Raw genomic sequence first — 12,507 nt, 5'->3', positions numbered from 1 at the left:
AATTGATTTGTCTTCTCTTCCACCATAATTGTTGAGTGAATTCAAATCTAGTATGGATCAAAATGGCTGCGAGGCGGAGGGAGACATTGTGACACAGTAATATTCTTTGACATTGTCAGAAACAAATGGGATAATACCTTAAAAAGGTGAATTCATACTTTTGGGCCACAATAGCATTATGTCTGCTCCAAAAGGTAGTTGTATTGTCTTCTAATGTCTTCAAACACTCATACATAGCTATGTACAACCTACAACAAAGGCAGGGTAGGTAGACCGTATCTAAACAGCAGGTAAAACCCAGTTTAAACTCATCTTTTAGTTTCAGCTCTTTCCTCAGAAAACAGCTCAGAATTCTGTTAAAATGCTCCAAAACTGTCCCAAGTTATGAGAGAATGTATCCCAGCACTGGTCCCACGATTATTGAACTTCCTGAACGTCAGAAGTTTGTATCCACTCCACCGCTTTATTTACTCACACGGTCTCTCTCACTAAATCTCGCTCAAAAATGTCATTCCAATCTGAAAGAATGGAAGATAATTGGCAGACAAATCTGTTTCCTCGTTTCCAGTTTTGTTCGTCCATTCTCTGATTGATTAAAGACAGGCAGAGGACTGCTCCCTGCGTCATCTTAACTCTATGAATGTCCCACAACACAAACGCACATGTACAAACACGTGATTGTGTGTATGTCTGTGTTTGTAGGTAGGTATACAGTGCCTAAAGAGGTATACCATCCATGTAATCAGTCCAAGCTCTTCTACCCTTACTCTACCCTCAGAGAGCAACTCTGAGACACAGTCCAGGTCTCTGCTCAGATATTGACGTCCCGGACATCAGTGGGTGTGGTCGACAGGTCAAGCCCGTCCGCATCTCCGATGCTCTTGGTTTCTGTGGTCACAGTGTGTGGCTGTTGTTGCGCTTGCCGGAGACTAGTTTCCAACAGCGACTCAATTTGTTCCTGACACGCCCTGAGACAATCCTGAAGACATGGAGAGACAAACAGACAGGCACTTTAATTCAGATACCAAGTGGCTGTGGTCTTTGGTTTGGCTGAGTTGGGTTCTCATGCATGTGGGAAATATATTGGCCACACGGCCAAAAAAATAAATATGTTTTGGTATGCGGCCAGGTCTAGTAGGCATGGCTCAGGGAGGAGGACGCCCCTGCCATGCATAGTCCACTATGGGCATCCTAAGGGTGCGATAGGCCTAGTAGTGTGTGTGGGTGTGGGGGTGTGAAAGAGTGAGTGGAAATGTATTTGATCCATATGATGTAACACATATTTGTATTATTATTGTGTGATGTATGCTGTAGTAATAAAAAATGAAATCAAATCATATCAATCAGTTGTACTATACAGGAATAAAAAGCTTCAATTGCAAAAATCACACACATCCGAATTCCTCAAACACTGCCATGTATTTGATGAATATTCAGCAAACACTGAGGGGCCTTTTCCACCGGGTTCTTTCTCCAGCCTATGCGATGTTTCTTGGTACCTTGGTTCGTTCTTGCAAACCGGCGTTTCCACCAGATTGAACCAGAGCCATTGTCCCCCAGTTCAGATGGTGGTTCACTGGAAAAAAACAAGGATTTTGTGGTTCCCGTTCCGAACCAACTTTTACGGTTTGGAACCAACTCGGTTCTCTGTGAAAAAGCTCACCTCTGGTTCATCACATAGATGGGAGAAAGAACCAGAACCGGTTCTTTGCCGGCGGAAAAGGCCCCTGAGAGTAAAAGAATGGATGGATGTATAAATCTACCTACCGGATCACTCCTGATGATCTGTGCCAGTCGCTCTGTTAGTTTCTGCGATGTCATGGTGTTGCCCACCATTCTAAGCTGTAAGCCCTCTACCGCAGCTGCCATACTGCCTGCTGCAACCATGGAGGGAGGGTTGGCTATGAATTTAACATCTGAGGAGAACAACCAGAGATATGGTTAATAAAGTGCTGTTTAATAGAGAGTGAAAACAAGAACATAGTAAAAAAAAAAGGATTAGTACAACAAACAAACAAAAAAGTACCTGTAGCACATAACGCCACAAACGTCTGCGCGTGCTTCCTCAGGATTGGTCTGTGCTCTTTCCTGATTTGCAGCTGGGACAGGAAGTGGTCAATGAAGTCAAGGGGCGTCACGGAAGCCAAGTCCCACTTCAGTTTACTCAAAACCATCAGTTCCATTTGCTGTGAAATGAAATGAAGGGAGAGAGCAGGGACGGAACATGAGGGATAGAAAGCATTAGATCAGGGGTTTTCAAAGTGGGTGACGGGGAACCCCGGGGTGCCGTGACGGCAGTCCAGGGGTGCCGCGAGATCATTTGATAATATTTGGAATCTATTTGGACACTTGAAAAAATATTTAGTATCATTTTAAACTTGAAGTACAACGTTATTTTCAGTCAGTTCTAACCAAAATGGTTATTATCTCAACGTTTTCCTCGCAACATAATCACTAAAATATCGTCACTGTCGGGCAGAAACCTCGTATCTCCAAGTTTCAAATGTGTGCGTCTTTTAGTAAAGCAAGCCCTGCTTCATCATACAAGACTGTCGCACAAAAATAGTGAAAACAGCCGATCTACAAGCACACAACGCCTCGCATTGTAGATCTGCTGTTTTAACTAGTTTAGTACATTTTATAGATGATAAATACAAAACGAACGGTTTTGGACATACAAGGTTTCCACCCGACAATGACGATATGCTATAAATATAAGGTGCTGACCAGGAGTGAAAATTATAATGTAGGGGTGCCTCGGATTAAAAAATATATTTATGGGGTGCCCTGAGACCAATAAGTTTGGGAACCCCTGCATTAGATGAAAGGAGAAGAGCTCAAGTAGTGGGAGGCATGTAGGGTGGAAGGTGCTTATTGGGTTGATGTACGTATTGCTTTGCTTGTTGTGGTTCGCTTTGGATTGGGAGCTTCTGCTAAATGCCTATTGATATCTCTATGCAGTTGATGTATTGATGTTGATTGAGTCCCATGAGAAGTGTCAGCCATCCATAAGATGTACGCTACTCTCATGACTAATCACATTGATTGTTGTATGGCCTTGCTTATTGGGTTGATGTATGTATTGCTTTGCTTGTTGTGGGTCGCTTTGGATTGGGAGCTTCTGCTAAATGCCTAAACTGGAGCCAGGAGGTATGCGGTCAGCCTATAGGCTTGACTCAGGGACAAGGACGCCCCTGCCTTGCACAGTCCCATGAGAAGTCTGCCATCCATAAGATGAACGATACTCTCATGACTAATTGGAAATGACGCAAGTTCGGGGACTGATCAACCTGAGCTGGCCGCCTCCGGCGAGTTTGTATAGTGTATAATGGCCGAAACACCCTAAGACCTGGAGGAACACTACTGATGATGCGTCCTAAATTAAAACCTAACCCCAGCCCCCGCATCCATCATTCACCACCAAGATGACACACACACACACACGCGCACGCACACACACACACAGTCAGTGACCCACAGGCCCAAAAGCTCAAGGAGTAGGGACCGTGTCACAATATAGAGAGAGCTATTTGATTGAAACTTACTAAATGAAACTAAATGAATATACAGCACAAGCAGCATTCCCCTAATGTAAAAAAGAGAGGAAAAAACTAAATGCTGACATTGATGTGACTCCCTTCTAAATTATAGGACTTGTTGTCGCATTGGGTTCAGCCCTCTGTTCAACTCAGTGAGTTGAGAATGGAAACACTGCCCTCATGTGGATTCTTTCATATCACACTGTAACACTGTTACTGAACAAACACTCGGTGGGAATGATTCCTGTCACAATATAGAGCCGTTTAACACTGTTACTGAACAAACACTCTATAGCAAAGATTACTGTCACATATTTACCAGTGTGAGTGAAGACGTACAGACGACAGAGCCACTCTCCTGTCCTCTCCTCTCCTCTCGTGGTGTAAACACAGAGACAGAGAGGCACTTCCTGGTCGGGGGGGAATTCCTTGGCTACAGCGCCGTCTGTTGATGGGGACCTACAGATAGGTTCTAGAGGCTTGCAGTCTACCGCACTTCCAGGGGGTTGAGGGGGGCTGGGCGGCGAAGCCGCCCAGCCTGGGCACGCTGTCCGGGGGGGGGGTAGACGCTGGGTAGACGCCGTGTCTGCCTGGAGGTTGGAAAGAGGGGGAAAAAAAAAAAAAACAGCTGCTGGGCTGATGCATGCGTTCAATGCAATGTGAATGCATACATGTGTAGAAAGAAAGACAGATAGATAAATCCAATGAATTAAAATAGGAACAGCCAGAGTCTCATGACAGTACAGTTCACTGGTACAAGGTCAACTAAAAGGAGATCCCAGTAATGTTTTTGGCTTATTTCCACAGGGAAGTCATTCATGAATGAACGAATTATTGATATAGGACCATATAGGTACAGTGTCATTGACAGTACAGTTCACTGGTACAAGGTCAACTAAAAGGAGATCCCAGTAATGTTTTTGGCTTATTTCCACAGGGAAGTCATTCACGAATGAACTAATTATCGATATAGGACTGTCATAGGTATACAGTGTCATTGACAGTACAGTTCACTGGTACAAGCTCAACTAAAAGGTGATCCTAGAAAAGACTAAGTCAGGGGGAAACAATTTAAAAAATAAAACAATAAAAACAGCCGATCTACAAGGCTGCATGTGGGCTTGTGGATCAGCTGTTTTGGGTAAATGGTGGTTATTTATCTAATGCAGTATTGATCCCTTTATCGAGTGATTGATTGAAGACTTTATGACAAGTTTCATGACAGTACAGTTCACTGGTACAAGTTACTATCGAAACCTCGACCAGCTGTCTGTCTGTCCGTCACACTTTTGCCCTGCTCATATCTCTGCAACCGCTGCCACGATCCGTGCCAAATTTGGCACACACTGTCCTTGCCCTCCACCCATCGATTCTCACCCATGGCCCTCCTCTTCTAGTGCCACCATGAGGCCGAGTCGCAGCACGCTTGTAGATCGGCTATTTTTGCTTCTTTTGATTTGGAATCCTAAATGTAACATTTTGATTTAATGTCAAATGCATTTAGTTACTCATGTTAACTTTATGAACTTAAATACGTTGGACAAAAAAGGAATACATTTTAATACTACTATACTAGGCTACTAATATAGACTGAAGTAAAGCGGGTTATGTTTGAATGTTTGGAATTGCAACATTTGACATTATTTATTTAATTAATTAATTAATTAATTGATTCATTTAATTAATTATTTCCCTGTCTGCACCAGGCCGAAAGGACACATTGGCCCCGGCATTGGCTGGGCTCACTGGTACAACTAACTTTCCCCCGACTGCGTACGGATTCTTTAATTAATTACTTAATTAATTAATTAATTAATTATGGCCCCGCCCCCTGCATTGGCTGGGCTCACTGGTACAACTAACTTTCCCCCGACGGCGTAGGCTACTGATTCTTTAATTAATTAATTAATTGTCTCCTCTTTCTTTCTTTCATTCATTCATTCATTCATTCATTCATAAATAAATAAATGAATAAATAAATAAATAAATAAATAATTAAATAGCGGGGATCCCCGAGGGTGTCATCGCGTGCGGGGGGGCGAGCCTGATTATTATGTAAATGAGGCTAGAAAAAAGTAGTGGTCTGCGTTAATTATGTTAATGAGGGGTCTGCGTTAATTATGTTAATGAGGGGTGTGGTCTGCGTTAATTATGCTAATGAGGTTGGGGGCGTGGTCTGCATTAATTATGTTAATGAGGGGCGTGGTCTGCGTTAATTATGTTAACTAGAAGCTGTCTTCGGGCGGCCCAGCGTCTAGTCGGCGACCTGGCCAACTCGGAACAATGTAAATAGGGAATGAATGCCCCGCCCTTTAATGCAAACCCCATTATACCTGTTTTCATAGGACCCGTTTTGACCATCTGTCTGCCTGTGTCCATTTATGCCCATATATGGAGATATCTGTATCTGTCTGTCTGTCTGTCGGCGTCCATTTTATGTCCATATATGGAGATCACTGCAGTTATAGTTCTGGGTCCATTTTATGCCCATATATGGAGATATCTGTCTATCTGCGTCCATTTTATGCCCATATATGGAGTATCTGTCTGTGCCTCCAACTGTGTTGCAGACACAGTGCCGGTTCCCCCTTTAATGCAAACCTCATTATACCTGTTGTCATAGGACCCGTTTTGAACATCTGTTTGCCTGTGTCCATTTATGCCCATATATGGAGATATCTGTATCTGTCTGTCTGCGTCCATTTTATGCCCATATATGGAGATCTTTGACCATCTGTTTGCCTCTGTCCATTTATGTCCATATATGGAGATATCTGTATCTGTCTGTCTGCAATCCATTTTATGCCCATATATGGGGGCATTCATTTTATGCCCATATATGGAGAACGCGCGTGTATCTGTCTGTCTGCAATCCATTTTATGCCCATATATGGGGGCATTCATTTTATGCCCATATATGGAGAACGCGCGTGCCCGTGGGACGAACGGTTCTCGAGATACGCGGATTACATACATACATACACACTCACAGAGATTTTTTGTTGACTCATGTGGCGTACGTGATGTCAGAGCCTTTTATGAAGTGATGTCACAATGAGTCAGAGCTTTCGCCGATTTCCTCCGGAACAGCCTGATGTCAACAATCAACCCCGCATAAGGATATTCCGAACGTTTCGCGCCGGTTCGGGAAAACCGCGCGTCGGGTCGGGTCGAGACCCGGCACTGCACTCCGTGCCGCGGCGGGGAACGCGCGTGCCGAATCTGAAGCCGGTGGGACGAACGGTTCTCGAGATACACGGATTACAGACACACACACACACAGACAGACAGACAGACAGACAGACAGACAGACAGACACACACGCAGAGACTTCTCGCATTTATAGATAGATGAGCAAAAAAAAAGAAAAAAGGTGGTATGCGTTAAATATGTCAATGAGGGGTGTGGTCTGCGTTAATTATGCTAATGAGGTTGGGGGCATGGTCTGCATTAATTATGTTAATGAGGGGCGTGGTCTGCGTTAATTATGTTAATGAGCACAAAAAAAAAAGGTCTGCGTTTATTATGTTAATGAGCTCGGGGGCATGGTTTGGAAATGCGTGTGGGCGTGGTGCGCATACATTATGCAAATGAGGGCGTTAAGGTAGGTTTCCCAGCGCGTAAGAAAAGCAGACGACCGTATGTAAATGAAGGGGAGGAGCTTAGTGGACTTAAAAAAATTGGGGGCGGTGCATGGTTTGGAAATGCGTGTGGGCGTGGTCCGCATAAATTATGCTAATGAGGCTGTTAAGTGGCATTTCCCAGCGCGTAAAAAATGCAGGCGGCCGTATGTAAATGAAGGGGAGGAGCTTAGTCGACATATGCAAATTGGGGGCGGGGCGTGGTTTGGAAATGCGTGTGGGCGTGGTGCGCATACATTATGCTCGCATACATTATGCTAATGAGGGCGTTAAGGTAGGTTTCCCAGCGCGTAAGAAAAGCAGACGACCGTATGTAAATGAAGGGGAGGAGCTTAGTGGACTTAAAAAAATTGGGGGCGGTGCATGGTTTGGAAATGCGTGTGGGCGTGGTCCGCATAAATTATGCTAATGAGGCTGTTAAGTGGCATTTCCCAGCGCGTAAAAAATGCAGGCGGCCGTATGTAAATGAAGGGGAGGAGCTTAGTCGACATATGCAAATTGGGGGCGGGGCGTGGTTTGGAAATGCGTGTGGGCGTGGTGCGCATACATTATGCTCGCATACATTATGCTAATGAGGGCGTTAAGGTAGGTTTCCCAGCGCGTAAGAAAAGCAGACGACCGTATGTAAATGAAGGGGAGGAGCTTAGTGGACTTAAAAAAATTGGGGGCGGTGCATGGTTTGGAAATGCGTGTGGGTGTGGTCCGCATAAATTATGCTAATGAGGCTGTTAAGTGGCATTTCCCAGCGCGTAAAAAATGCAGGCGGCCGTATGTAAATGAAGGGGAGGAGCTTAGTCGACATATGCAAATTGGGGGCGGGGCGTGGTTTGGAAATGCGTGTGGGCGTGGTGCGCATACATTATGCTCGCATACATTATGCTAATGAGGGCGTTAAGGTAGGTTTCCCAGCGCGTAAGAAAAGCAGACGACCGTATGTAAATGAAGGGGAGGAGCTTAGTGGACTTAAAAAAATTGGGGGCGGTGCATGGTTTGGAAATGCGTGTGGGCGTGGTCCGCATAAATTATGCTAATGAGGCTGTTAAGTGGCATTTCCCAGCGCGTAAAAAATGCAGGCGGCCGTATGTAAATGAAGGGGAGGAGCTTAGTCGACATATGCAAATTGGGGGCGGGGCGTGGTTTGGAAATGCGTGTGGGCGTGGTGCGCATACATTATGCTCGCATACATTATGCTAATGAGGGCGTTAAGGTAGGTTTCCCAGCGCGTAAGAAAAGCAGACGACCGTATGTAAATGAAGGGGAGGAGCTTAGTGGACTTAAAAAAATTGGGGGCGGTGCATGGTTTGGAAATGCGTGTGGGCGTGGTCCGCATAAATTATGCTAATGAGGCTGTTAAGTGGCATTTCCCAGCGCGTAAAAAATGCAGGCGGCCGTATGTAAATGAAGGGGAGGAGCTTAGTCGACATATGCAAATTGGGGGCGGGGCGTGGTTTGGAAATGCGTGTGGGCGTGGTGCGCATACATTATGCTCGCATACATTATGCTAATGAGGGCGTTAAGGTAGGTTTCCCAGCGCGTAAGAAAAGCAGACGACCGTATGTAAATGAAGGGGAGGAGCTTAGTGGACTTAAAAAAATTGGGGGCGGTGCATGGTTTGGAAATGTATGCGGTGCATCTCGCTCTCGGAGCACTCGGTGCCGCGCCGTGAGCTTGTAGGTGTGCTATTTTTGGTTTATTTTTGTGGTTTCCTCCGCCACTGGTGTATGAATGTGTGGGTGAATGTAATGCACAATTTCTGTAAAGCGCTTTGGATAAAAGCGCTATATAAATGCACCATTTACCATTTACCATTTATCCATCAGCAAGGCAGCCATATCCTCGAGAGTCGAAGTGTTCCTTGCATCCATCCATGTTCCATTGGTTCTAGTCTTTCCTCAGGTTCCTTGGCTGTTGCAAGCAGGTAGCAAGACATGCACTAGAAAGGTGCCTTGTTGGTCTCAGCAGTTGTACTTCTCTGCTACCAATGCTGTGTCTTGTTCTGTCAAGGTCTTTGCCTCTCCAAAGTTTGTTAGATATTGTATTCGGTCAGAAGCCATAGCTGCATGCTTAGTCCCCACCTGGCCCATGCAGTATATGTCAGTATATGGGTGTTTAAATGAGCAAATAAGACTATTTACGAATAAAAGTAACAAATACAATTACACAACAAAATCAAATGAGGGTTAATGTGATATTAACAATATCACATTGTTCACCCTTCTATTTAATCATTTTGGGGATGATGATGATGTTGTCATCTGCCCATTTATCAATTTTGTAAAAATAAATTGGTTGAACAGAACTCATATTTTGGGACCATCGCTCCATTGTTCACAATGGTTTGTAATGCAGGCTTGTGCAGGCTGCTACCCCAGGAAGTCATGTGATCCAAGATGGCCGCGGTGTGAATATGGTCTATTGGGAAACAATGGTTTCGTATTATTCTCTGGAATTTTTCCATTTCTGAAAATGTCTCCAGTGTGCTGGTGTCGTCTAGTGGACATTTGGAGCATAACATTTCAATACGCAACACATTTAAGATTTCAATGCACTTTATTGTGGTGTTGTTTACATTGCATTTTTGGATATATCTGTGCCTTTGGTCGGGTGTGATTCAATCCTTCTATCATAAAGGCTGTAACTAGTATACCACCAAATGATCACATAATTTGACCATAGATTATTTAACAGTGTTTTTCTTTTGTCAAAGTAATTTACAGAATATTGCATAATGTCCAATGAACGTAAAACACAGAGAGTTTTAATTAACCAGATGCAGCAGTGACTGGGTCCTTGGTACGTGTTTCCAGTTTGTATATGGTCTGGTATCCATCGTCCCAGGCATACAGCTGCTTGTCTTTGGGGTGGTAGTGAAGGCTGCTGTGGCTGGTGTAGCGCTTAGGGAAGAACAGCACACTGCTCTCTTCACTGCAGGCAGATAGATTTAGTATATTAAAAGAAAGAAAGAAAGAAAGACAGAAAGAAAGAAAGAAAGAATTGTGAGATGGTTTTGTCACAGAGAAATTATAGGCTAAATAAAGATTTTTGGGGCAAGAGAGAACCCACAGAGTCCCTGGAATCCACTTTGAGAAACACTGGCGTAGGGGAACTCGAGTGCACCCTGACATCTCAAACGAATTCCTCCTAAAACCTGGTGTTAGAAAAACCAAACACAGGATTTGTTTTAGTTTTTTTGGAATTCCTGTGTTTGCACTCATATTCTGCTAGTAGGAAGAAGAAGAAGAGGAACAAAAAATGCACTTGAACCGTAACAACACCAACCCCTTCCTTCCTCTGTGTTTAACAATAATACATTTCAATTTATAATCTCAAAAAGAAACGCAAAATGCCTGGCCTGACACGCATAACCTCCTCACCCACTACGCCTGTATCGGGTTCAGCTCTTATTACAACCACAAAACTAAATGTGTTCCTCGAGCTCGACGCCGAGTCGAGTTCAGTATATCCACATCATGTTCATGTTGTATTGTTTTTGAAATGTGAAAAGTAACTGTTAACTCAGGCAGACGTTCACATTTTGGAAGGTGCAGGGTAAAAAAAAAGAAGACATGAATGAGTCTGAATCTGCTAGGGATAATACTTGGAAGTTTTATTTACCGACTTTTTCCCTCTTTACCGAGCTCTGTTACAGTTTAATCTTATTGAACGGAGCCCATGGTCTGAAATGCCCTGTATCCTAAAAACTACACTACAGCGTACGCAAGCGTGTCTCGTTGTGCTATACAAGAGAAGTGGACTATCTTGTTGTTTTCTTTATCCGTTAATTATCGTACGTGGCACAATATATTTGTATATACTCGAGGTTGCTAACCACTTAGCCATAAAGAAACGCTTTTTAGAGGTTGCATTTCCATAGTCAAGCCGAGCGCGGACCCTTTGGTCCACATCTGATGTTCTTGTGGTTCTCTCAAGAGTTCCGGAACCATGTTGGAATCTGATTTGCCCATGTTTAGGCAGCCATGAGGCAGTCGGGTGTTTGTCTATGTATATATGTATGTTTGTACGTATGTGTGTACCCGTTAATAGTTAGAAATCAGATGGTTTGGAAATGCAGTCCTCATGGTTGTGCCTGACAACTTGGTTTTAGGTTAACTATGGCTCCCCCTTGTGACTGAACACTGTCATAGACTCATTTTGTTATTCATTCCTTTGCTTTGGTTTGTTTTTATATCCACGTTTGTTTTTTGTTTGTTCTTTTGTATTCCGTTTTATCTGTCATGGTATTGACAGGTCATTGAGCTGGCTCCTCCAAGCATTAGAAGTTCTCAAATGTTGGAAGAATATCGGAATTCTAACCGATTTCCTTGTTTGAATGGAGTTACGTGATAATTAGCAGCATACAAAGATGTGTCGCTGTTGCACCAGAGGGGTATAGAAATTAGCAGTAGGATGTGTCCACCATGTGGTCTACACCATTATGCGTCTTTCCGGCACAGCTGAGCTTCTATTGGCTGGATTAATGCAGGGTTCAAATTCCACGTGGACTGTTGTAAACCAGGTGTGAGAGAAATCGGAACTACGGTTGAAGTCATTTGCTCTGTGTTAACTTTTATTAAGAATTACTGTAGCAACTAATGCACTTGGAATGGACAATGATGAAGGTTGAGACATGTTTAAATTCATGCTGAGTTAACTACCGTACAGGGTCCCCAGCTTCCCTCAGTCACACTGGCACTGACGCTAAACCAACGCAACACATCAGCTCACTCGCATATCTAAACTTCTCCCCAGGTGACAAATTTATCTCTCCTTTTGCCGACAGTCTGAATATGTTGTCCGTGGTCCCCATTGCAGTGCATCGAAGATGGGCCATTTTATGTTGCTCGCGGGAAGCACACTGTTGAATTAAATTACATTGGGCGCAGGAATTGCACAGCAGCCCATTTTAGTTTTTTAGTGGTTTCAGGCAGCCAATCAGGATTTAGGTCATCTCTCATCTACCCTCTGTTGGGTCGCATTCAGGAACTTCAGACTAAGCAGAGCCTTAATTGGATAGTTTTGGTCAGGATGTGTGGACTGGAGCCATAGATTAATCATTTTGGGCGGGTTGTGTTGACCGTGCTGTGGACTTCTCTGCTCTAGAACAAAACTATTGGCTCCTTGAATTCATCAGGTGTGAGGGGGGACGGACGGAGGACCCAGAATATCACTAGTTAATCTGTAAGAGTACTGATCGCCACTGGAATCTGAAATGACCAAACTCTTGTCTCTGTATGGCCCTGTTGCCAACCGAAGGAAATTCACCACATTCTGTTCTCAAGAGCATGGCATGAAGTAAATGCTTGTTTTTATTTTTGATGTAAATAAAG

The 12,507-nt window shown here is 43.9% G+C and overlaps 1 protein-coding gene across 1 annotated transcript in view; it reads right to left on the bottom strand.

Annotated features, from left to right (window-relative positions):
• Positions 1–811: 811 nt before the first annotated feature.
• LOC308293782 (G1/S-specific cyclin-D1-like) overlaps positions 812–12,507 on the bottom strand; it is a gene marked incomplete at both ends in the record, with an annotated part of 63,588 nt that continues 51,892 nt past the window's right edge. The window contains 3 exons of the mRNA XM_080736410.1: positions 812–979; positions 1,768–1,916; positions 2,027–2,186. Coding sequence (XP_080592536.1) covers positions 812–979; positions 1,768–1,916; positions 2,027–2,186 — 477 coding nt within the window. The remainder of the gene's footprint in view (positions 980–1,767; positions 1,917–2,026; positions 2,187–12,507) is intronic.

The sequence above is a fragment of the Nannobrachium achirus genome (assembly GCF_963921795.1).
Source record: "Nannobrachium achirus genome assembly, chromosome: 11".
Taxonomy (NCBI): Eukaryota; Metazoa; Chordata; class Actinopteri; order Myctophiformes; family Myctophidae; genus Nannobrachium; species Nannobrachium achirus.
The sequence above is the reverse complement of the archived record's forward strand: the minus strand, read 5'-3'. Positions and strand labels throughout refer to the sequence as shown.